The sequence below is a fragment of the Bactrocera latifrons genome, unplaced genomic scaffold (genome assembly GCF_001853355.1).
Source record: "Bactrocera latifrons isolate USDA-ARS-PBARC rearing strain unplaced genomic scaffold, ASM185335v1 scaffold_136, whole genome shotgun sequence".
Lineage (NCBI taxonomy): Eukaryota > Metazoa > Arthropoda > Insecta > Diptera > Tephritidae > Bactrocera > Bactrocera latifrons.
This window is the reverse complement of record NW_017534808.1, coordinates 341,964-366,995: the sequence shown is the minus strand read 5'-3', so window position 1 is coordinate 366,995 and position 25,032 is coordinate 341,964. Positions and strand designations below refer to the sequence as shown.

The window sequence follows — 25,032 nt, the reverse complement described above, 5'->3', positions numbered from 1 at the left end:
CTTTTTTAATGAATTTCTCGCTCACTTTTTGCTCGATATGCATCCACACAAGCTTATATAATTGACTTCTGGTTTAAGACAAAAGAAACTTATTTTTAAATATAGTATGCGGTATCTTAATAATAACACAATTGAGAGAGAGAGAGTATTGAATTTAATGAGACAGAAAGGTTTTTGTATAAATTAAAAAATCGTTAAATACAAATTCCAATATCAAGCTGCAGTTGGTATTTTGTGCGAAAGTTGTGGCATGAGAGGATTTGAAAACACTTGTGTTGAATTTAACAGACATACTAGTATCTTTACATATGTATTTTTATATACATATATAGAATTTTCTTCTTTTTGTTTGTTCTGAAAGATACCAATATGCTTGTTGCCAGCTCTGTGCTTCGAAACTTGCCGCTTACACGTTGATATGCTTGGCTTTTGACCAAATATCAATAGTTTTACGCATTCATCGGTACTTTATTTGCTTCTTTTAGAATCTCCTCAATTTACATAGATAGCTCTATTATTTTAATTTTATTTTAATTATGCACAGTTCTAGAATTGAAATTATCGTGTTTTCTAAATTACATTAAATATTTATATATATATATAAAATTACAGTATACTTTAAGCTTTGAGCAAAAATAATAAAAATTAGCATATAAAAATAAAGAATGGCAATTTCGCCAATATTGCCAAACTCTTTAAATATAATTACGCTAATGCAAAATCGTTTATACTTGGAACACAAACGCATGAGAACGTTTTAAAATTGCTTCGATAAAAAACATGCAGACGCCGCCGACTATTCTAAAACGCTGCCAGACAATCACGTCTGGATTTACAACGTGTTATTCGCTTGAGCAGCGTCAAAGTATGCTCCTGCCTAAATGGCGCTTTAAAACGCCAGACAATTGTTGAACCGGCGCCGACCCCAAACTCAAAAGGCTTGCTATAATTATCTGCGCTTGTTATGCACATTGCTTCCGTAATTAAGATTAATCATTTGATACGTTGCAGCGCTTATGAAAGCAATTGCAAATTGCATTTATTGCATTATTAAAAAAAAATAATAATAATAAACACATATATTTAAAATAATTACTATAAATCAGAAGCATGTTGGGAAACAACGAAATAATCAATACAGGCGTCACACATGTTTAAACTTAGCCAGAGTTAGCAAGCCGATAGTGAAATATGCTTTCTTTTCTTTTTTTTTGTTGTAAGTTGTTGCTTTAAGTCTAATATGCTTTGACTTCCATTCTTGCTAGCTTTATGTATTTTAAGTTTGCTTTAAAATTTGCAAATATTTTAATCTTTTACTTGAGAGTTTCTCATTACTTGAGAGAATTATACTTTTCAATGAATCCGTTAATTAATCGCTCGTTTATGTTTAAAGGGGTTGTGGGTTAGTTAAATACACCCTTTGGGATTACGTTTCATTACACACGTCATTTTTGCTTACATTCATATAAGTTTCACTCATTTCATTTCACTTATTTAAAAAAACTGTATCTTGTTTTTGTTGCTCTTTCCCCCCTCCGATTGTTCAGAAGCGCACTGTGGTGTTGTTGTTATTCTTATACTTGTGTCTTGCTAGTCGTTTCGAAATCATACAATCTTTATCGCATGGCTTAACACTCGCTTTGTGAATAATCCATTTCTTTTTTCGCACTTCTCGTCAGGCGATCGAGTTCGGCTGCTGCATCCGAGCGCATCGCCAACTTATCGATGGCGCCATCAGTGCCATTGGTACGTGGTGTACTGCTGGCGTTGGGCGCATTAGGCGGGGTGGCTGGTGTGGCTGGTGAACCGGATTTTTTATGCAACAACGAGTTGAAAAAATTGGCGAGCACACCTTCATTACCCGGTGTAGCTGGTGTTGGCTTCGCGTTGACCTTTATGGGTGAACCCTGTCCGCCGGAGCCGGGAGTGCGTTGTTGCATGCCCTTATTGCCGCCTTGCACGCGCATCGGCGAATCGCCGCGAATCTGTCCGCCCTGCTTGAGAATCTCCTGCTGCCGCAACAAGAATGTCTGCTCGTCCTCTGTTTGCACCTCGATTTCACGATTTGCAACAGTCTACAATTACAGTTGTATATTGAAATGGTATTATTTATTAGTGATTATTAGTATTTGCTTACTTTTCTGGACTGCGGTGGCGAGATGATGTCCGTATAGCAGTCCTCTGCCTTACATGATTGCATATTCTCATACAAAATACTTATTTTCTTCAAGCTATCCCAACCTGCAGGACTGTTTAAGTACATATATATAAAATCAAGATGTTTAGAAAATGACATTTAAATCTCATAAAAAAAATATAATTACATTAAAACCGCATCCTTCTCAACGAATAGCGCAGGCGTTCGGAATGGTAAGCCGTAAATTCGATGTGTCAAATATTTGTATAGGAGATCACAGTTTTTGTCTTCTTTAACGCTTGTGTAAAAAAGTGATGTGCCATGCTGTAAGCAAAAGCGACGTATCCACTGCTGTATGAAATCAAAATGTTCATCTCGATAATCGTACTCCTTCTCCAGCGTTGTCATGTAGTCCGTCTAAGAGAAAAAAAGAGGTTATTTCTTATCGCTCATTTTCGGTATTTAATTTATTTACTTACCTTTGTGACCACCACAACAATATCCAAACCGAGATTTGTTGTTAACGCGCCCTCGGTAAGTGGCAGTAGGTCGTCGTCATCTATCGAATTATTTCTCATCGTACGTTTCACTGGCGAACCCGGATCCAAGTCATCGCCCACTTCGCAATAACTTTGCCACGTGGTGATTAGCCGTTGTCGTGCTTCCTGCTTCTCTTGTGGTTCCAACTTCAGACTCTCAATGTGATCCGAGAGCACTTTAATCCAGTGATTCAGTTGTTCCAGCCATGCCCATGGCTCTGTCATTGAGACTGTGAGTATGACGAGGGTATGTTCGAAGTTCGTTTCATTCAAAGCGTAACGCAGGAGATTTGTATGTCCTGGATCCCCATCCAGAATCCAAACGCCTAATCGTGTTGTGTCTGATGCGCGAAAAAGGTAAAGCACATACATATGTATATGAATAAAAAAAACAATTGTGTTTTGAGTAAACTCTATAGCCAAGTTATGTCGTTTCCATGAAAGGTGAAGTCTACTTTGACATCCTTAACGCGGATTCCTACATCTACCAAATACTCTAGATTCTCCTGCCAACTCGAGCCATTTGTCTGCAATGGGTGGTGGTTTGACTCCAAGTATACCATTCACCAGAAAAGAGTCGGTAAAAACGTTAAAGACTCCACTGTGCATGGCGGTCACTACCTCCTTGATGGTATAGGATCCCACTAGGAATTGCTATCCAAATTAGGTGGATCCGATTGCGAGCTGAGAGATTAAGTTTACGATTTAATCTCGCATAACGAAATTGCTGTGCCTGACCGATCGTTTTGTATAATTATGCGATATGGTTGCGTACACTTCCGCTTGAAAATTCACATATAACTTCACAATCGGACGGAAAGCCTGGTTCTTGAAACAATTAAAACCAGTGTATTTGATATTTTCGAGCCATTTGTGTATCACCGACTAACTTCCGCTTGAAATTCACATATAACTTCACAATCGGACGGAAAGCCTGGTTCTTGGAACCATTAAGATCAGTATATTTGATAGTGCTGATCGGTATGTATATTCAAAATAAATTTGTTATAGAGTAATTTCGAAAATTGGTGCCGAATTGACAGTCCTTGACCGGAAAAAAATCCGGGTACGTTCCGGTTACTTAGACCCGACTGCTGTGGGAACGGTTTAGACCCAACGGTCGTTAATTACTTAATTTCGAAACTCAGGGTTATAAAATGGATAACAAATTTAAGAGTATTCATACTTCGTTGTAATGAGAATAGAGTCAATAATAGCTAAATTAATTAAATCAGTCTTCAATTTAATTTGAGAACTAATGTTTTTCGGAAAACTCGTAACGTACTTTTTTACATTTTTTAATTTGAGAAAACTAGTATAGTTCTCAACTTAACTCAAATGTGACTCTCGCAAGGTTAAAGGGACTTTGTAGATGGGCAAAAAGGTTCATATTATATTCATGGATAGGTATTATCTGATCCATTCATTTTAGTTCTTATATTCATGTATATATGTATATGTCTCTAGCTACAGCGTTATAACACTGAATGTACTTTTAATAACAATGTTTTTTTGTAATGACAATAATCTGATAACCTATCATATGGGAACGTTTTCGAATCCCTAAAGGAGTTTATGTACCCTTCTTTTTTGGTTTCGGTAACTAGTTTGAAGCTTAAAAAAAATGCCTGTGGCCACTTACCATCTCTGTACTCATCTTTAACATCGATGTATGCGTACTCGAGACCAGAACCTTTTTTCGGATCTTCGACACCTTGCAATTTCGCAATGAGAGTCGTTTTGCCGGTGGCATTATCGCCTAATACTAGTACTGATTTATTTGACGGAAGTTTTGTGCTGCCTTGTTTTTGTACTTCACTCAAAATTGCAGACCTGCAAATATAAAATAAGATAAAAAGGTTAATAAACTTCTTCTCTTTTTGAAAAATAAATAAAAAAAAAATTTAAAAAAAAAATTATTTAAAAAAGTGTTGTACATAGTATAGAAAATATTTAAAAAAAAAGCTTTTAGACGAATAGCAAAATCGGTGGATCGACAATACGAGAGATTAACTATAAGTCATAATTGCATTATTCTTGCAACTATGGTACTTAACGGAGTGACTATACATATAATAATGCCATGTGTAATAAGTAGGACAAGGCTAGGTAGACGCCGATTACTTTTTATATCCTCAGCAGTGTTTTTTAAGTTTGCCACGAAATTTCTGACGAGCTGCGTCGATATAGCCATAACCGTCTGTTTGTATATGTATATGCGAACCAGTCGCTCAGTTTTTGAGATAACTACTAGAAACTACTCATTTGTCGCAACCGCCGATATCGATATACCACTATAGCATATAGCAGCTATACAAACTGAACGGTCAAAATCTATTTTTGTATGGAAAAATTTCACATTCGACGGGATATCTACAAGAAATTTGACACGACGTATTGTATTTAGGCAATGGTGCAATTTCCGAGTAAATTGTTCAGATCGGACCACTAGAGCATATAGCAGCCATACAAACTATACCTTCAAAATAAAGTTCTATATTGAAAACTTTTTCATTCGACGAGATATCTACAAGAAATTTGCACGGCGCACTAAGGCAGTGGTACAATCTCCGAACAAAATGTTCTGATCGGAATAGCATATAGCTGCCATATTAACTGAACAATCAAAATCAAGTATTTGTATGGAGAACTTTTTTATTTATGTTACTAGAATACTCCAGCTTCGATGCAATCGAAATTAACGTTTTTTACAACTAATTTTGAGCAACGTAATTGACCCATAAATGCCAGTTTGTTGACCACCCACCAGATATAGCAGCAGTTGGTATGCGTCGCCATTGAATTCATAAAATTGCACATGCTGCCAAATGCAATGTCAGAGCGAACGGTAAATTTAGAAATGCAGTTGTTTAAAATAAAAATATATAATTTAAGCACATAAATATATGTATGTATGGCTGTGGTCTACGACGGAGAGCTTTGTGCAGCCAGTTGTCAAAGTAAGCCGCTAATTTGGAATTGGCATGCGGCTCCACAAAGAGAAGCAGAAGTCCGCGGAAAATGATTATGGACAATAAAATATAACTATGTCAGGCCGCGTTTAACCACTAAATAATTCAGCATGTTTTTGTGGCAAATTGGAGCAGTGAATTGCCAGCAAAATATAATATAATATTTAGCAGTCACAAAGAAATAAAAATCAAATTAGACTAAACGGCAGCTACAGAGTGGAAAACATAGCATTTACTAAATGTACTAAACTTTTCACTGCGATTGCTTCAATTTATTATAGGGTGCACTCCTCCACAACTTACTGAGTGGTCGCGTCACCAACGCAGAATTCTTCGAATAGCGAACGCTGCTTCGATCGCATGTCTTATGAGGAGGAAAACTTTTGCCACAAACGCTGTTGCTTTCCGAGTTGATTGCTTTCAATTTAATTATTATTACTCAATTCAATTAATGCAATGCAATTTGTCAATCATTTATTTAATTTCAATTATTATTTTCCAGATATGTATATATGCCGTTTATTCGCCGCACAATAAACTTTTATGCATTTTTTTTTATGTTTTAGCACACAAAGCATTCACTTGTTTTAGCGTTGCTGCAACGTTTCCACTCAACTTTTCGACATGCAAATGGCAAAACAAAAGACATGAAAATTTATTTCTCGCCTGTTTCAAGGCGCCGTTATCCCTTGGACTAATAGTGGTGTTCAAGTGAGGCGCCTCTTGATAGCCTTTCGCACTCGCTATATTACTCACTTAGAGTCTCTACACATACATATGTACATACACATAAGCAGATAGTTAACAGCCTGCGCTGTGTTAGTTTCTACTGCCCATGTCCACCCACAACGGCAACAACACCGCCATTTAACTATTTGATTTATATTTTAGTATATTTAAAGTTTGTATATTATTCTGACAAACGATTTACTTTATTTCAATTGCAATCGTCGTCTATTGATTTTTTGAAGGTGTTTCCTTATAGTTCAGGAGTAACACGAACGTGATGCTCCATTACGTGTACTTACTCGTGTTGTTAGTGGCTTTCGTTAGTTCGGGCTAGTGGCTACCGTTACGAGGGTGATTGCATAAATGCTTAGATTTTACATTGGTGGAACCGAAACTTTCAATTTAAATGCATGTTTAGGTTATGTTATGTTCAATTGCTGATCCTCTAGTTGTGAATCGTATCAATAGTCAAGTAGAAGTTTACACGTTAATCTAAGGCACGACTAGCCTGGTTGAGAGCTTGTTCGACCTCCTCTCGAGAGCGCAAGAACTAATGGTAACCCGGCACTGGCCAAGCTCCCGAGAAGCTTAGCTATATAGGAGTAGAACGCACGAGGATAGCGCTCCGACCCGTTCCTATTCTATTAATAGCGGGCTAAGGTGAATTTTCTCCAATGCTAGAAAACTTTGCAGATACCTGCAATTTTCCGCGTGGCTCAGTGCATTATCGTTGTGTAAAATCCATGAATTGTTCTTCCACAATTCCGGCCTGTTTATGACGGATGTTCTTACACAAACGCCTCCCTCCGGAACAAAGTCATGATGCACCAAGGCACAAACATCGAAAAAACAATGACCATCACCTTGATTTTTGAGCGGCGTTGGCGTGGTTTCTTTTGGTTTCAGTTAGTTTTTTCCCTCCCCCCATTCCGATGATTGTTGACTTCTTAGCATGTCAAACCTGCAAACCTATGTCGGCAGTTATAATTCTCTCCGTAAATGTGGGAACAGAATTCGCATGATCAACTAGGTCCAAAGGAACCTTTTTACGGTACTATTTTTGAAAAAATTCAGCTTTATCGGAACGAGTCGAACGAAAGTGTGTTTCATACCCAAAATATCCACCAAAATCATTCGAACGGACTGGCAAGAGTCTCCCTAATTTGTAATTCAAGTACTTCTTCGCTCACCCTCGTAAGTGTAGATATGTATGTACACCACTGAAATGCACAAATTGTGAACAACAATTGTTTCTGGTAAAAATCGCCACACCACTTGGAATTTTCATATATTTAGACGCTTTTAGTTAAAATAAAAAAATACACTGGTGAGAGAAATATAAATAATGAAGGTAGCTTTTAGGTTCAACCATATATTGTAGTATAAAAGTATATGTTCATCAGAAGTAATGTTTGACTTCTAAAGTTAGAGAAAATATTAATATATATCTGAAGAAAGAGGATGGGAACCAGCATTATCAGAGCACATGGGGTGCTAGAAACCCAAATACCATTTTTTACAGAGGAACACGTTTAAGGGGTTACATGCTTACATACTTTTTTCAATAAGTTGTTTACATATAAAAAATGAAATATTTTAATGAATTTTTTTTTTTTTTTTTTAAGACTCATATTTAATAAACATTTTGTAAAATTTTCAAAAAAAAAATATCAAAATCGCAGTCATTACGACGCCATTTCCGGCAGTCCCTCGGAAAAAGGAGCATTCGCGTTGTCAGCAGAAATTCTTTCAGGATCATCTCAAATAAAAATAAAAAATACGTGTTTCAGTAAAGTCAATAAACTAAACTAGGTATTTTCAGACGTTTTTGTAAAAAAAAAATGCAAATTTCGATGAAAATTTCTCGACATTTTTTTTTTCAAATAGTTGTAATAAAAAAACCCTCGTTCAAGACCTTGCAAGTGATATCTCGAAGAGCTGTGTAAAATTTCATCAAAACCGCTTGAGTAGTTCGCGAGAAATCTTGACAACCGACTTTGAAAACATAGTTTTGAGAAAAAGGCGTTTAAAGTTTTACCTACTGCGCCCTCAGCCTATACCTGACCTCGAGCGTCCACCTTTTCAAGGTTGTATCTCCGAAACTATTAGTCGGATCAACTTGAAAATTTAGGACAATATATTGTAGAGATGTTATAGAATTTAATAAGACAAAAAAAAAAACTAAATTTTTTTAAACTATGAAGCTCATGTAAACCCTTAAGTTGGATTGCGGTTGGTATAACGCTGTCTCTTTTCCCTCGAATTTTAAGTGATATTCAATTTAAAAAAAATACCGCCACCATTTTGTCAATTTTTGACCGACCACTTCTACTCTGTACATAGGGGGTATCTGCTTTAATTTAATTTTAGAAACACAGATTGGAATATGTATGGTACTACAGAAAGCTTTGATCAGCTCTTCAGTTGCGCCAAATTGCTATCGCGATTGGTCGGGCCTCAGTGCATCGTGCAAAACCTCTCTTGAAAGCTCGAGTATTCTGAAAACTCAGAAAGGCAAAGGGGAACCCCTTTTTTTGGTATCGGAACTATCACAAATCAGATCTTCAAGTAAAAGAATTTTCAATAAAAAAAAAGCAAAAGTGGTTCTAACGGCGACTAGCCGCTGTATAAGATAGGCTATATACAAATCGGAATTAAAGGGAGTGGCATAGAGATGCTTCTGCGAACTCGTATGTGTTTCGAATGCTAAAGATTTGGGCGCATTCTCGTGAAAACCCTTACATATAATATCTTATATTTTTTATCTTAGAAATGCGGATGTTGACTGTAATTCGAGCAGTCAACTCTTCTCGTTAAAACTATTTGTAGACGCTCACTTTCCAAGGAACCAATCCACGAAAAAATGTGCAAGGAGGCTACAGCCTTCTTAGAGCGCCACCTTAAATATACGATAAATTCGTTCAAGCCATTTAAGTATCCGAGACCTGATGAAATCACACCTGCGTAAGTGGAGCGGACGGCAAAGGTGCTCGTCAGTTGGTTGGCCCTCCTGTGGGCCACACTCTCAATACTTATCGCAGGTAAAGTTGGCGTATAGCCCGAAGGCCGATAAGAGCTTTCATGCTAATGTATCTCAGGCCTACAGCCTCTCCTCATTTTTGTTGAAGACGCTGGAGAGGCTTATGGACCTTCACATCAGGGACATTATACCGAGAGGTATGACACTAGGATACTCAGCTCCTAATATCATAATAACTCATCTCCTAATATCAAATAATCATAAGTATCGGTATATTGGCGCTGATATGCCAATCGGTATAGGCACCGCTTAGCATTACGTTATGTCATGGTTGGAGGAAGCGCTCATGCATTAAGAATATGCGGTGGGAACATTTCTCGAGAAAGCATTTAACATTGTACAGTCGTAAGCTGTCATTAGTTTCTTGAAGAAGTTTGAGGCCGAATCAAACCTCAAGTATCTCAGGAACGAGAGTGTCGGATGATAGCTTAGTCAGATAGATGTTCTCATGGTTAAAAGATAATTCCTACACACCGTTTACGAGTTAACACAAGGGTTCCTTAAAGTGGTAACTACCTGGACGGAAAGAAGGCCCATCTTCACTTAATCAAGGATAAGAGCGTTAGCTTCTTGATCGAGTATATATATATTTTTTCCATTCAAAAGTTTGACGCGGAAAGGTGTATTTAATATGTTGAAAGTATTGCAGAGGTGTTTCGGCAAGTATAAATTATTAAGAAAATAGGTATTTGAGTGGAACAAAGCATTCAGTGAAGGTCGTGAAGCCATCGAAAACTTGCCTAACGAGAGACGTTCATGCATATCTATGGATGACTATGTCAGCAAGAGAGTGGCAATCGTTAGCATCAGTGAAATAACAGATCATCTCAGTTTATGGATCGACTCTTTTTAGTTAATGTTCCGGGTATGAAGCGTGGCAGTGCTAAACTTTTGAATAAAAACTTTTGAAAAACGAAGTCGAGTAGAGGTTAGTGAGGACCCTACTTTGACGACATTACTGATTACGAAATGTGGGTCTTTGAATTAGACAATTTATATATAGAGAAACTGTTGATCATTTCAAAAATAGACTGAACCCAAAAAACCACAATTCACTGAAGGGGCTGAATTTCAAGCAAGGCTTATAATAAGTACAAGCGTTGGCATGCTTGTGTTGGTTCGGGAGCATATTTTATAGGCGATAATAACGATTTGTATTAGAACACGTAAACATTTTGGACTTCTGTTTTTTTTTAGTCCGGGTCAAATTTGATCAGATGGTATTTTCCGATCAAAATTTAAAACACTTCATTTATATTTAGCGACACTATGAATTCTTACACATGCATGCATTATTAGGCATGTTTACACCAACGGTTTCTATTGTACGCACATAGCACAATTGAAGCCGGGCAAAAGGAGTTGCACATACATACAAACAGTGGTAACTACAAAGAGTACATGCAACACCCGTGCGCGTTGGCATGGTGCACGAAAGCCCAAACGAAAAATATTTTTCACTACACCATCTATTATTACCACTAAGTTGCAGTTATTTTCAATTTAGCCGTAACACGGGCAGGATAGCCAACCAATTGGGACTTCTAGCTACAAATTTAATTTGTGAATGCGCAAAACTGTCACTCAAAAAGAGCACGAAGTAAAAAAAAAAAAACATCGAATCGAAAAATGAAATTCGAAAAATGTGCGTTTAAGCGTTAGAAAAATAGTTTATTAACGGTATTCAAGACGAAATTTTGTGTGTTGATTTGAAATTTTATAATGATATTGCTTAAGAAGCGACGCTCACAAAGTGAAAGTCGAAAAGTGGAACATTCCCGCAAGAACGCACAATCGCTCGATAATCGCGCCGACGATAGATTGCTGCAACAAAGACAACAACAAATCCTACAAAGTTTTGCATTTGGCGACACAACAGCCACAAATAGTTTGGAAAGACGCAAAACATCGGCGGAAATGATTAGCGAAGCCAAGTCCATGTTAGCGGAGATTTCGACCAAAGTAATGCATAGCGGCAGTGATGGCGGCGGCAACAACAACAGCAATCGCACAGGAAGTAAGTGTGAGCGCGTATATTAATTGTGCTTAAAAATCGCAAATAGAAATTGAATAAATTTATTTTCATTGTGTCCTTCACTACATCGCTTTTTACCGTTATTCACGGCGCATAGTCGGTGGTGTGCGAGTGGTCAGCACGCGTCGTCCCGTCACGCCACGTGAGCCTGGACGCGCGCTCTACGGCAAGGTCGCGTTGGCCGGAAGACCGCCAAGCGCATTTTCGTGAGTTCGCCTAATTCTTCGTAATTTTTAACTTATAATTTTTTTCAACTTTTACTTTCAATTCCTCCCCTACACTTTCATTGTGTTACGGTATATACCCGCGACCGCGTAGTTTACGTTATTTGCAAAACGAGAATCAACGACATGCGCCTATGACCCCTTCACTGGAACCCATACCGGTTCACCAACAGGAAGTCAATGAACCAAATGGAAATGACTTTGCAAAAGAAGCCGCAGAAGAAGCACAAGCTAAGCGACGCACTTCAAGGCGTTCGAATTCGTGGGATGCGCGTTGTGATGTTACTGAAGGAAATATTGGAGGAGGCGGTGGCGTGGGTAAAGGTGGCGCGAATGGTCAAGCAAAACAAATGCCAAGAAAGTTACCCGCCCTCGAGGTTAGAGGCGTCGCGTTAGAAGGTGAGTGGTGTGCGTAAAATCTGTTCATTCTTCGGCAACTTGCTACCCATGGTATTATGTGTGTCCACTTTTCTTTTTATTTCTTGCAGCGAAGCAACGCTCCGATGCTGTCACGAATAGGGAACGCTACAAAAATGCCCAGGGTAGCAGCGAGAATAGCTCTCTGGATATGAGTGGATCCAATACGGCGATCAATATTTTATGCTCACGCAAATTTCAGCAACGCAATTGTCATTTATTGGCACAATCACCCACTGAGAAGCTGATAGGTCTGCTGAAGGAGCACGCAGGCCTCAAGGAATGCAGTGAGGAGACTGCAAATCATATTAATTCGGTAGGTGTGCATGACATTTATATATATTTAACCTTTAGTTTATCGCATAGTAATTTGGCTAATGCGCCGAAATGTAGATAATGGTTTTATAATACGTGTGAAGCATACCCTTAGGAGGCAAATACATTTTTAGTATAAGAATATGTATCCAGTGCAGTTTTAAAATCAGAAGTCATATTAATGGAAGAAGTCAAATTTGGAAATGATTATTCTTACTCCCTCTAGTGCTTTGTACTATCGAATTGCTTTCTCTTGTCTTGCTACAGATCCTTGCCGAGCTCTATATGCGCGTGCGCAAAAATGAGAAGCACTACAAGCGCGGTTTTATATTAGGCGGCCTTTATGGCTTGGTGGAGTGTTCGTCACCGAAAATTTTACTAGGCGTCGCACGCGTGGTACTTGCGGTAAGTACTTATGCTTGTATCTCTCATTCCTGCGCTTCATAATAATTATTGCACAACTGTATAGCTACGCGTCACCGGCAGCAACTTAACTGGCGCCTGTAAGCTCATTTTCAAAGTGGCACGCAATGAGTTGAACGATCAACTTTTCCACGACAACGACCTACTCGACCTGTTAATCGATGGTTTGGGACGCGCCAGTCCGCTAGACGATCCCGAGGCATGTATTTATGGCTATGGTTCTATACGTTTTCTCACCACCAGCACTGGACAAGAGCGTGGTGCCGAAGTGCTGATGCAAAGCAAAGACACAAATCGTAGTTGGACTGAGTGTTTGGAATTGCCACGCAAACCAGCAACGGCTCCGGCACCAGGCACCGATACAAAGCAGGCGCTGGAACAATCCCAGCAAGATCGTTATCAGAAATTAAGCAAACAGAATACGCTGGTCGAACGTCTGGCTCGGCACGGCGCTGTCGAGTTGATGGTATTGCATTTACAAATACTGAATGAAGCAGGTGCAACACAAAAGCTAACCGGTCCACCGTTGCACTCGCTGTATCAATTGTCTGCCGCATTGCGTGCATTATCCGATGTGCAACAGACGACGCATTCATTCGAGAAGGACCTAAATGCTACGGGATGCAATGAATGGTCGGCAGAAGATGTGGGCACGGCGAGGCAACAACAGAGCATACAATTGGAATTGGCGTGCCCGCATTTGGTGCGTGCCGCGGAGGTGGCCACTGGCGAGTTGGAGGTGCAAGCGAACATCGTGCGCACACTGAGGTGACTTTGGCGAAATGGAGGGTGGCGCAGTGGGTGGTGTGAAGGAAAGAGAGTATGACTAATTGGTATTTTTTTTTGGTTTTTGTAGTGTGCTATCCGAAGACAGCGATTGCTGTCATGTTTTAGTCAACTATACGGCGCGTATTGGCATGCTGCTGGGTCCGTGCTGTGAGATCTTTGATAATGCCTCTGAAAAATTGCTGTCATTATTCAGTCGACTGGGCTACATACTTGGCAATATAATGGCTAAATACGACAATGCACGGGTGCAGGTGAGTTAACGCAGAATTTTTGAAAAACACCGTTAGTGGTTAAATTAATTAAGAAAGACATAGTATGAGGTGGTATGTTACAGAAATATGAGAGTATAATTGTAAAGTTTTATCCTGAAATAGTAAAGTTTTCACATTTTGCACCAGTGCTCCGAAATGTAGGCAATACATTATATCCAACATAAATACTAAAAGAAGATTTCCATTTCCAGCAGAATAGAATCTGAGAGCCAGAAAAATCGAATTTTTTTTTTTTGTTATTGCTCTGAAAGGTAGGCAGCACTTTGAATTTACACCAAATTTAAGTCTTATAGGAAAGGGTATTGTGTTCTAGTCCTCGAGAAGCTTTCCATTTTCAGTAGACTGCAATCTGAGAGCAAGAAAAATCTAAAAAAATTTATTATTGCGCTGAAAGGTAGGCAACACTTTCTATTCCACCAGAGATAACGATTTATTTCATCCTGGTACTTTTCGAAAAAATATGAAATCTTCTTACATAAATCGCTTCTTTAAATATATAATTTGTTAATGGCAAGTTCGAGTGATAAAAATTTAATACTTAAGAAAGAATATTACAAAAAATTCTTGCCATATAGATATATTAACTTATACTGCTGGGAAAACTAGAGTCAAAAAGTATACGTTTTTTCTAGGAGGTCCACGAGAGAACTACAAATCTATAAAAAAATTGCAGATAATTTTTTATTTTAAAGGCCACTCATATAGCACTGCTTTTCGTTTACTTCCCATTTAAAAAGGAACAACAAACCCTTGAACCCTGTGGGACTAACACCTGAAATCGTTTACAACAACATACTAAAATAATATTTCCTTTCATTACACAGTTCTATCACAACGACGTGGCCATGCAGTATTTGCTACGTGTGCTGGAGCTTTACTCAAAGGAGCCGCTGACGCTGCACAACTCACTCGGCGACACCGTGATCGATGTGCTCGTCAAAATGATACGCGTCGTCGCAAATATGAGCGTCAACACCGAGGTGGGCATCGGTTTGGGCAATATGCATAATCTGGGCGTTATTATGTTGAATCTATTGAATGCCATAACGCACATGAAGGCCATACAATTGGTAAGTTACAAAACAACAAAGCGGCAACAAAAGTTTTTTGATAAATTATGCGCTTTTTGCATACACAGAAAAGCGATCTGCAGGAATTGTTGCATGCCACACTAGGCGCACTGCACAATCTGTGCTTCTATCAGGAGCAGAACAGCACACCGGCACAAGTGTTGGCCGCCAAAGGTTCATTGCAGTGTGTGATCGGCGATTTGGCCACAGCACTTTACTATGCGCTCAAGACGTGTCGCGATGATGCATCACAGGTGGAGACGGCGCGCGTTTTGGGCAATTTGACACGCAACGACAAGGCACGTCGCTACTTCTGCCGCAACGGCGGACTAACGTTGGTAGTGAAACAGCTGTCCGCGGGCACTGCCAGTCAGGCGTACGACTTCAAGGCCTGTGCCATTGGCGTGCTCGTTAACTTGCTGGGCGATGCGGAGAATCGTGCACCATTCATGCAACACAAAGGCGCCGAATTGTTGTACACACTGCTCGCGGCGGCATTGCAGGAGGAGGATTGGTTTTTGGCTACGATTATTTGTCAGGCGTTGTGGAATTTGCTAATCGACGCCAACAATGTGGCGGACGTGTGTCAGGAGCAAGTGTTGGATGATGTTTGTGATTTGTTGGTCGACTATTTGGATGAGGAACGCTTGTTTGAGCATAGCACACGACCGGACGTGATTTGGGAGGGCTTTGCAGTTGTCGCAACCGACTTATTGGAACGCATACAGGCGAGCTACGATAAACAAGAGCAAGAGGAAGCCGAAGCCGAAGCTGAGAAGCAAAAGCAACAACAAAAATCGATTGTGAGGAGTGAAAAGAACAACGCCGGCGAGGAAGATGATGCTAACGAAGATGAAGATGATGATGTTTACATTGAAGAAATGTGAGCTTTAAACATGAGATAAATGTGTATAAGCAGTAAATAAATAAATAGGCAGCATAAGCGATAAGTTTTTGATGAACAACGAAAAGCAAGAAATCAATAAATGAGAAAACTTGAAAACCAAAACAAAATTGTTATTATTGTTGTGATTTGTTTTGAAATGGAGCATGGAAATGACTGACGCACACGCTTAAATTCTATTTCATACTATTTGTACACACATCGCACTCAATCATCGTCAGTGCGTCCGCCTACTTTCTCCCCGAACGCTTTTGTCGGCTCGTAACGCATATGGCATTCGGGTTTGCCATTAGCGATGACGACATCGACCACTTTATAACTAACATTTATCACAGTTTACCATTTTCTACGTTCTTTTATTGTTAGTTTTTTGTCAGAGTCGCTTTCAAATAACAACTAAGCAACGGCTCACAATGGTTTTGTGTTCAACAGAACGGTCAAATAGCCACTTATAAGAGCGGTATTCCAATATTTTCCTAAAACCATCTATTGTGCAAAAAAAATATGATAAAAATAAAAATAAAAAACAGAAAAACCCGTTAACTTCAGTCGAAGCTATAATACCCTTCACAAATAAGAAAAGTTTTACAAAGAAGAACTTGATTTTGCCGTTATCGCCGTTTCCGAAAAATAGTAGCCTTTTGAGGAGGAGAAGATTTTTGCAAAGTTTCAGATCAATATCTCAAAAACTGAGAGACTTGTCGCAAGTTACAAAGGAGCAGACAGACGGACGTAGGCAAATCGATTAATTCGTCACGCTGGTCATTTATATACATACATACATATTTTTTTTTTCTTTTTTTTTTGGGTCTTCGACATTTCCTTCTGGATGCTCCAGAACTCCTGCAAACTTAGTATAACTTGAGTAGGGTATAAACACAAAACGCACAAAGCGCTTGAAAGCATAGTGACAACAAAAACAAAAAACAAAAGTATATAAATTCGGGTAAAGCCATCAACACCAAACAACTTGTGACAATAACATTAGACTGTGTCTTAAAATTTTTGAAAAATTCGTACGTAACTGAGCATCGCCGACAAGTCGAACTTGAGTGTGGAGATACAATTCCATTTGTGTTTTTGTTTTTGTATATACATTTATTTGTTTCTTTCGATTCAAAACACAAACAGAATTTTAATTAGCCAACTCAACCAAAAATGAGTGCGCCACCTCTAGTATCTCCATACCAACAATATGCCTCTTGGCCCACAGCAATGTATACCAATATAACAACTGTGCATATGTATGTGCCAATGTGCCGATGTACGTTTGTATGGGTGTGTAGTGTCATCTCGTTTTGGTTATCGACGTCGAACGGTGCTCAGTCAGTCAGCTAATAAACTCAAAATTGTTATGGGTTTCGAAGATAGCAGTAAATGAATCATCGGCGATGAATAAAACTTTCCTAGTTATGATTATATCTGGGTGATTGTAAATGAAATTTATTATGGAATATTAGAAAAAGTGTTAATTATATTATAACAAGGACTGTTTAGTGGCGATTTTTAGAATTTTTTCAAATACGAAATCAAGTTTTAGGCCTCTAATCTTAAATATGAACAGAAAAATAATTATTACGCAAAAAAAGTATTAACTTCGGCTATAAAGCTGTGATACCCTTCAAAATTGTATTATATTTCTTATGGTATAAAAGGGTATCAAAAGATCTTTATTTTGAATAATAATATAAAAAGCAGATCTGTGCCCAATTTTGTAGAACAGATTTTTCCATACATATTTACAGTTTGTAAGGCAGTGAATTTTTGTCATACTGGTCAGATATCGGCATTTCCGACAAATAAGCAGCTTTTTGAGGAGAAAAGTGACATATGCAGATAGATATCTCAAAAGCTGAGGGACCAGTTTACCTACATACAGACACTGATTGTTTATGCTTATATGTATATATTTTATAGGATTTCTTTCTGGGCGTTACAAACTTAATACACCCTGTTTAGGGTATAAAAATAGGCTTAACTGCAGCTTAGCATGTGAAAATGTTCTCATGTCAAAGCTATGATGTCATTTCAACTGTCGTTATGAATATAACATTGAAGTAAGAGTGAATAAATCAACCTGTATTTTTTTTATACACATGCAATATTTTGCTACAGAGTATAATAATAGTTTTTACCTGACTGCTCCACCGATTTCAACCAAATTCCGCATTTATCATTCCCTTAAGATTCCTATGTTACAGTTTGAAATTGACTGAAATCGGGCTAAAACCACGCCTACTTCTCATATAGCATAATTTTAAATTAAATTTTTTTCACTTTCCAGTATACAAACCAATTATTAATATATGACTAAAAATTGCTCAAATCGAATCAAAACTGTTCAAGCCCCTAGCTATTGTATAAGTGGACCCAAGGATTATAATTTTACCGAAAATATGTTTGTTTGTTAAAAATGGGTTGAACACAACAGTCGGATCTACGTAACCGGAACGGACTCGGATTTTATCCGGCCAAAGACTGTCAACATGTCAGATTTATGCCGCTACAACAAGAACCAATATCTGAGTGAGCTTAATAAAATTCAGAAATCGTGTTTTTCCAATAACTGTGCAGCTTTCATCTTAGAATGCATAAAATCGGGTGAAAACTTGAAATATAGACTCCATATATGTAATTAAAAAGCTTCATTTATCTGAAGGTATTTCCAGCAATTCCTACATAACGTTTGGTCAAACGTGACTCGGACTGACAAAAAAAAAAACAACTAAATATAGGTTTTTTGCTCAGACTGTTAATTTTTACAACTAAATTTTAAAATTTTTGCAATTTTAATATTTGATAAATAGAATTTGGACCCTTTGACATTCGCGTTAGACCATGTGATCAAATTTGATCCGGACATCTTTATTGTCATCTTCAAGTATTTTTTTACGAAATCTATTCGAAATGGTTTTTGCAAAACATTCAGCTCTTTAATACGGGTCTAGCATTGACATGCTTTATTATTAAAACATTAATCGAAGTGTGTTGAATCGATCGATAAGTGGTTTTGAGATCCTATACACTCTCTCTGATGCATTTCAAATAAACTCGTTGTTAAATGTAATTCCAAAGTAAAAATCGGCAAAAATCTAAAAATGTTCACGTCGTAAAAAACACAGCCAAACAAACAGTTATTGAAATATGATTTGGTTTAAAGCAAAAAAAAAAATGTTATTGTTGTAACATAGTTTTGATGCAGCAAAAAAACATTCCACAATTAATTTTAGGAGTTGACAGTTTTTGGCCGGGTAAAACTGTCCTGGGAATGCTGCTTATTATACATATATGACTAATATACTAAGCAAGAGCACTCATGAAGTTGTTTATATAATATAAAAATGAAGTTACATCAATTACAAACGTTTAAGGAAAATCACAATATCCCGATAAATATTTGAAAACACAACATTTTTCATAACTGCAAACTAGTAAAGCAAACTGAAATTGTTAAAGCCGCAATCATATGAACTTGATAACAATATAATATAACAACAAAAAATAGACAACTGCAATTTCAACGGAGCAGTCTTAGTAGTGATGACCGTAAAGTTGGAATACAGCGGAAAGTTGAACGTTTGCAAAATAAAATATCCATACATTTATATTTATCTATATAGTCTACATAATCAGTGGCGAATTATTACTGATAACAATTTTATAAAAACACGAACTTAGAGCTAGTGGTAACAGACAATTTTGACTAACGAACCGGCGCCGACGAATTAATTCATGGGAAAACAATTGTTGCGCTTTTACTTTGCAAAAATTTCAGTCACAGTCAAATAAAAAAAAATATGCGAAAACATTGAAAAGAGTGGCAAAATCGTCGACAGAGACGGCATCGAGCGGCAATGGGGCTGCAAAGATGCTAAAATGTTCACGCGCCTTTAAACGTAGAAAGCAATTGTTTGAAAGAAAAAATATTTTTTGGAATATGCACGTATGTAAATAGTGTGTGCTGTGAACCTATGCGCATATGAGTGAGGTATTTGCATTTGCAATTTTTCGCTTTCCTAATCTGCAAGTTAATCTGTAATCAGCGAGAGCGTTTGGAAGTCACATAGTTGGCTGTATACTTGCTCAAAACGAGTGGGAGAAGCAGAAATCTATGAAAAAATTACACGAATACAAAACCCAATAATGCGAGAGAGCAAAGCTAAAGCTTAGATATTTTAATGGACTGCAGATATAAGCAACAAGGAGAGTTAATCATCCGCTGCAATATTTCGCAAAGTAGAGTATAATATGTAGAAATGTGAACTAAGGAAGGCGAACTTGTAGATAGAAGGGCAGAAAATATATAAATGGAAAAAGGAACAAAAATGAGGGTGTTGAATCCTACAAAGACAATTGTGTTGGCATTCCAACTGAAGCAATTAAAAGTGCTCTGGGAAAAATGAGTGACACATAAATTATTAGTATGTTATGAAAGGTGAAATCTGCGGAGCGAACGGGTGTGAGTTTCAAGCTTAGGTGACACATACACTCAATTCTTAGCTTTGTGTTGTGAATAATTAAAAATAGCAAATCTGTTTTAGCCAAAGGCGCGTTGAATGTTTGCGAGGGGTGTACATGTATAAGTTTCCTTTAATAAAATGACTTCGACTGTAGTACACGCGTGTGTGGTACTGACAAAAATGTAGATGAGGTAACGAGGGGAGCAGTAAATGTTGTCATTAACAAATTCATTGCAGAAACAAGTGTATGTAATAAAAGTGTATGTACTGCACAATTGTAGTTTTGAATTGTTTTTGCTATGTATCTGTATCTAAAAACAAAATAAAATAAATTTAAAATTTTTAAATTTAAATACAAAAAGAGATATAAATTAAATACATAAAACTGAACAGCTGAACAGTTTAAAAAATGTTGTTAAGGAAATGTTTGAATAAATTTCAATAAAAACTGAGAGGTTGAAGAAGATATGTTTCGTTTTATTTACATTACGCTGACACAACCGTTTTGTATTTGTCTACACCCACATATGGTCCTTTATAATATCTATAGTATGTCTTTCATAATCAAATACTTGTGTGATTCATTGTTTTTATTTACACACATCGTCTTTACAGACTTTACTCCACCCTACAAAGGTTTTGGTTCTTTTTATTCATATTTCTTACCATAAATTCTCTTCTGCTGCAGTAGATGCATCCTTTTTTTTAGCTGTGAAGGATGATGTCAGCGCATTAGTGCCATTTACAGGCAAACCCATGTCGAGTGCCATATCAAGAATGGTCAGCTAATCCTCAGCAACAGCTGCTTAAAGGGCGGTTTATTCGCTTATTTGTTTTATAGCTTTTGTGAAGAAGTGAATGTTAAGCCGAGTAATACAGGTTAAGGCTGATTAACACACAAATGTATGACAAAAAATTTTATACGAATTTTAACTAGTCTACTAACGTTATTTAAACGTTGGCAGAGAAAATGTTGTAGACGGTTGGAGTTGTTTGTAATCAATATGAGTATTCCGCTATTTCCGGGGCGATGTTTTAGGGCACAGGTAATAATACTACAGCACGTAAAAGACTTTAAAGCCTTACTAATAGTGTTTGCGAGTTAAATAACCACAAAGATCGGCGATAGAAGCAGTAATATGAGTAGAAGAGGTGATCAGTTGGTTAAACTTTTACTTTTGATACGTTCGCGTCTTGAATTTTGTTAGCCATATATTATTTCCTTTTTATTACGATGTAAGTTTCTATATCCGAGCCGGGCCTTTGTATCTGGATGAGTTTAGCCACTTTTTTCTATAATCATTACCAACTGTCAAAATTTTCTTTTGGATTCTCCCACTCTCACTGCTTCCACTTTAACTTCTAGTTTTTCGTTTTGCTTTGGACTTGTTCACTTTTTTGATTTGTGCTTTTCGCATATGACGACGACTTGTCTTTTGCTTTTCTATGTAGTTTCAAGTCCAATTGGAATTTACTTCGTCATTTTCTGTACTACTGCTACTCCTTCACATCACTTTTTCCTATACGGAAATTTTATTTCGATTCTATGGTTTCGCACGACCGCTTCTTTTTAGCTTCAGAGAACTATTTATTCACTTATTATATCTTTATTACAATATTCAATAGCGAAATTGTATAAAACTTTTCTTTGTGAGTCTCTACGCACGATGAATAAAACTTCTTTCCACCTCTTCGATCATCGACGAAGAAAACCAACGAAAAAACGAATTTGCGTTGCAAATCGTCAGTGCACATTGAGTGTTGCCACTTGCGAATATGAAATTGACAGACAAGAAAAACAATGCCCAAATTTTTAATGAGAGATTTTTGAGTATAGGGGAAATTAAAAAAAAATGAAATAAAATATTATCGTATTATATTTTTATTTATAATTTATTTTTCTATTGAAGTAATGTAAGTTATTCCTTTTAAGCTTTAAATTCCATAAAATAAAAATTTGTTTATAAAATTTATTTTGTTATTTATTTAAAATACTAAAAAGAGTTTTACTTGTAATTTTCATAGTTCAGCATAAAATCAAACGCTCTCAAACTAAACTAAAATTCAGATTAGCTAAACATCAAAAAATCTTCAATCCGAATACTATTAAATACATTTTAAGAGGCTAATTTCTAACATATTTCGCCCAATATGTGACATCTAAGAACTGAAATATTATTTGGAGACGTTTGAAATTTAAGGAATGGCTGGAAATAATTTTATTAATTTTAATACAATCTATTTTTGATATATATATTTGCACAACATGTTATTTAATACATTATATTTCCATATATTTATATGTACTTTGTGAACATTTATTTAGTATATGCATGTGTGCATAGGTATGTTTTCTTTCATAACAATAATATTCACAAAAAGATTTAGCGTTAAGTTTATACCGAAACGAAATATAATAATTTTCTTTCTATTGCAGCGCACATATGCAAATGAAGTAAATTAATTTATATTGGTATATACATGCACAAAAGATACTGTTAACAATTCATTTACGAGCGTTAGTTTAAGCTAACATTTCAGTCGAATAAAACAAATGTAATTTATTCATTTTAAACGAAGAAATATGTAAAACTCACACGAGGGACAGCAACAACCCAAAAAACAATAATATGATTATGTGATTTAGAAAATGGGTATGTAGTTGTCGATTTTCGCACGATGCTTCTGAGCCACACACTCAGAAATCCACACAATATTGCGGCACTCCTGTTCCTTCAACTTCAAGTACGCATAGAAAACTCCAAAGTGGAACTGTTGCATAAATGCATAAACATTGAGTTTAACTTCATGCTCGAAGAATTTATCTTCAAGTGTCTTATCGCCAGGATTGGTGCCAGAACCATCAAAGAGTGCAGCATATTCAGCATAATACTCAGCTACCGTCTTCACCTGTTCGTAGTCATCAGCGCGTGCCAAAGCCGCCAAACCATCTGGGTGCATGTTTCCACAACGGGGATACAACTTGGCGCGATCATCCTTCGACAATTCAGTACCGAAAGAGTTTATCGTGATGATAATGGCACGGCGATCGGCTTCAAACTGTTACATTACAAAAATTGTAATTTAGTATTTTATATACAGTAAAACATATATAACACAAGCTTACAGCCAAGATTTCGCACATAACGTCGGCGGTGGAACCACCCAACTTCTTGCAGAATTCATAGAAAGCCTCCAAGTAGGCCTTGTACAAGGTGTTACGAATGATTTCAATATTCATTTCATCCAAATCCTGTTCGGAAATACAATCAACAAAGAATGGTGCCAATGGTGTATCAACCAATACAGCGTTGTACAATTCAGCGGGTGTGGCAGCAACATGAATTGCCTCCATTTGTTCGAAACTACCCAATGGATGGCATTTGGGAATCAATTCAGAAATTGGACGCTGATGTAGAGTACCAGTGATGAGCAAAATGATGTTATCAATCATATAGCCATAAGTTATGAAGTCCAGGAAGCTGGCCAATGGCTCTACAGCATGATTACGGAGATGCTGGAATTCAATGACAAGTTTCTCGCGTAGCTTGTCATCAATGACCGAAACGGAAAGTGGTGATGGTTCATTGGCCAAAAAACTGCCATAGTCGGTACTCTGAAGATGTAATTTCAAATCTAAAAACAAAACAAGAATAAAAATTATTATAAATAAAAATAAATCACAAGACAGCTCCCATGAGTTTGACATTTCATTACATAGCAAACGCCCCACCGTTCTCTTCTACTCTTTTATTATTCACTTCGCAAATGCATGCACGCACACACTTACACATGAAACTTTAATAGTGTGTCACATGACCATACCACCCCCTTACAACTGCTTTTCTATGTTAAGGAAAATCAAAACTCAATGTCGTAAATTTCAGGTATTCTTACATACTGCCAGTTTTCAGTTGCACTAACCTTCCAAAGTTTCGCACTGCACCAGATTAAGATAGTCCGACTGCTTCAATATGCCACATTTGAAACCACGGCACAAACCTTCCAAGTAGCCACCATCAATATTGAAATAACAACCTTCACTCATTTTCCTGCTTTCTTTGTTCTGCTCGCTGACTTACAGGAGATTAGATGTTGCAACTAATAAGATATTTGCAAATTGGGTGTACTTGGGACTTCGACTAACACCTGAAGTTGCTGTGTGTGGCACGCAAAAACACTACGAAATGGCAAAGAATTTACTAAAGAAAATTACTTTTTCTGTATATTTTCCAGTATTCACTTTATCGACTACCACCACTCTGACAAAATGTCATAAGTCATCACATGACTGTCATTGATACTTAACGAAAGAAAATTACATTTCGTTCAGTTCAGTACAGCGTTGCAATAATATAACAAAAACAATAATTAAGCAAATGCAACAACAAATATATTTTTTAATGTCGAGAAAAATTAATGGAAATTTTTTTCCATTCTTTCAATATTCCGAACAAGTGTTGGAAAAATCTTCATTAGTTTACCAAAGTTTTCGGTTAAACTTTCGTTCCCATTTATCAATTTATATTTCTAATTAAAACTCTTTCTTACGCACAGGCCTTATGAGTTCCATATAACAACTAACGATAGCCTTTTGAATAAGAATAATACATATATCATGTATCCTTTATTTATTAATTCAAACTCCACAGCATCATTTGATACTTAGAGAACATTTAATGAAGATATATTTGTATATTATAATA

General features: G+C 37.1%; 3 protein-coding genes across 3 annotated transcripts; 1 reads left to right on the top strand and 2 right to left on the bottom strand.

The window, feature by feature from the left end:
* On the bottom strand, positions 1-22,052 carry LOC108965188 (cytoplasmic dynein 1 light intermediate chain 1). The gene is made up of 6 exons (XM_018927418.1): positions 20,993-22,052; positions 4,319-4,509; positions 2,617-3,017; positions 2,325-2,554; positions 2,138-2,249; positions 1-2,075 (listed from the first exon to the last, which is right to left on the bottom strand). Exons 1-6 carry the CDS (start codon positions 21,094-21,096, stop codon positions 1,629-1,631), a joined length of 1,485 nt encoding a protein of 494 aa, XP_018782963.1. The 5' UTR covers positions 21,097-22,052; the 3' UTR covers positions 1-1,628.
* Positions 11,296-15,892, top strand: LOC108965187 (armadillo repeat-containing protein 2). Its single transcript, XM_018927417.1, has 9 exons — positions 11,296-11,434; positions 11,550-11,658; positions 11,771-12,075; positions 12,165-12,409; positions 12,676-12,813; positions 12,878-13,599; positions 13,688-13,871; positions 14,717-14,962; positions 15,031-15,892. The coding sequence occupies exons 1-9, from the start codon at positions 11,335-11,337 to the stop codon at positions 15,847-15,849; spliced, it is 2,868 nt and encodes a 955-aa protein (XP_018782962.1). The 5' UTR covers positions 11,296-11,334; the 3' UTR covers positions 15,850-15,892.
* Positions 22,053-22,598: 546 nt separating the features above from the next.
* Positions 22,599-24,606, bottom strand: LOC108965167 (V-type proton ATPase subunit d 1). The gene is made up of 3 exons (XM_018927384.1): positions 24,251-24,606; positions 23,454-23,962; positions 22,599-23,386 (listed from the first exon to the last, which is right to left on the bottom strand). Exons 1-3 carry the CDS (start codon positions 24,372-24,374, stop codon positions 22,970-22,972), a joined length of 1,050 nt encoding a protein of 349 aa, XP_018782929.1. The 5' UTR covers positions 24,375-24,606; the 3' UTR covers positions 22,599-22,969.
* Positions 24,607-25,032: the final 426 nt, after the last annotated feature.

What these genes read in the sequence shown, in the direction of transcription:
- LOC108965187 (XM_018927417.1), top strand. Translation starts at nt 11,335, where the DNA reads ATGATTAGCGAAGCCAAGTCCATGTTAGCGGAGATTTCGACCAAAGTA. An exon ending in CAACAGCAATCGCACAGGAA is followed by an intron (nt 11,435 to 11,549) that starts GTAAGTGTGAGC and finishes CACGGCGCATAG; the next exon opens with TCGGTGGTGTGCGAGTGGTC. An exon ending in TAGAGGCGTCGCGTTAGAAG is followed by an intron (nt 12,076 to 12,164) that starts GTGAGTGGTGTG and finishes TATTTCTTGCAG; the next exon opens with CGAAGCAACGCTCCGATGCT.
- LOC108965188 (XM_018927418.1), bottom strand. Translation starts at nt 21,096, where the DNA reads ATGGCACTCGACATGGGTTTGCCTGTAAATGGCACTAATGCGCTGACA. An exon ending in TAAAGATGAGTACAGAGATG is followed by an intron (nt 3,018 to 4,318) that starts GTAAGTGGCCAC and finishes TTCGCGCATCAG; the next exon opens with ACACAACACGATTAGGCGTT. An exon ending in GAGAAGGATGCGGTTTTAAT is followed by an intron (nt 2,250 to 2,324) that starts GTAATTATATTT and finishes GTACTTAAACAG; the next exon opens with TCCTGCAGGTTGGGATAGCT.
- LOC108965167 (XM_018927384.1), bottom strand. Translation starts at nt 24,374, where the DNA reads ATGAGTGAAGGTTGTTATTTCAATATTGATGGTGGCTACTTGGAAGGT. An exon ending in GCAGTGCGAAACTTTGGAAG is followed by an intron (nt 23,963 to 24,250) that starts GTTAGTGCAACT and finishes TTTTGTTTTTAG; the next exon opens with ATTTGAAATTACATCTTCAG. An exon ending in TTATGTGCGAAATCTTGGCT is followed by an intron (nt 23,387 to 23,453) that starts GTAAGCTTGTGT and finishes GTAATGTAACAG; the next exon opens with TTTGAAGCCGATCGCCGTGC.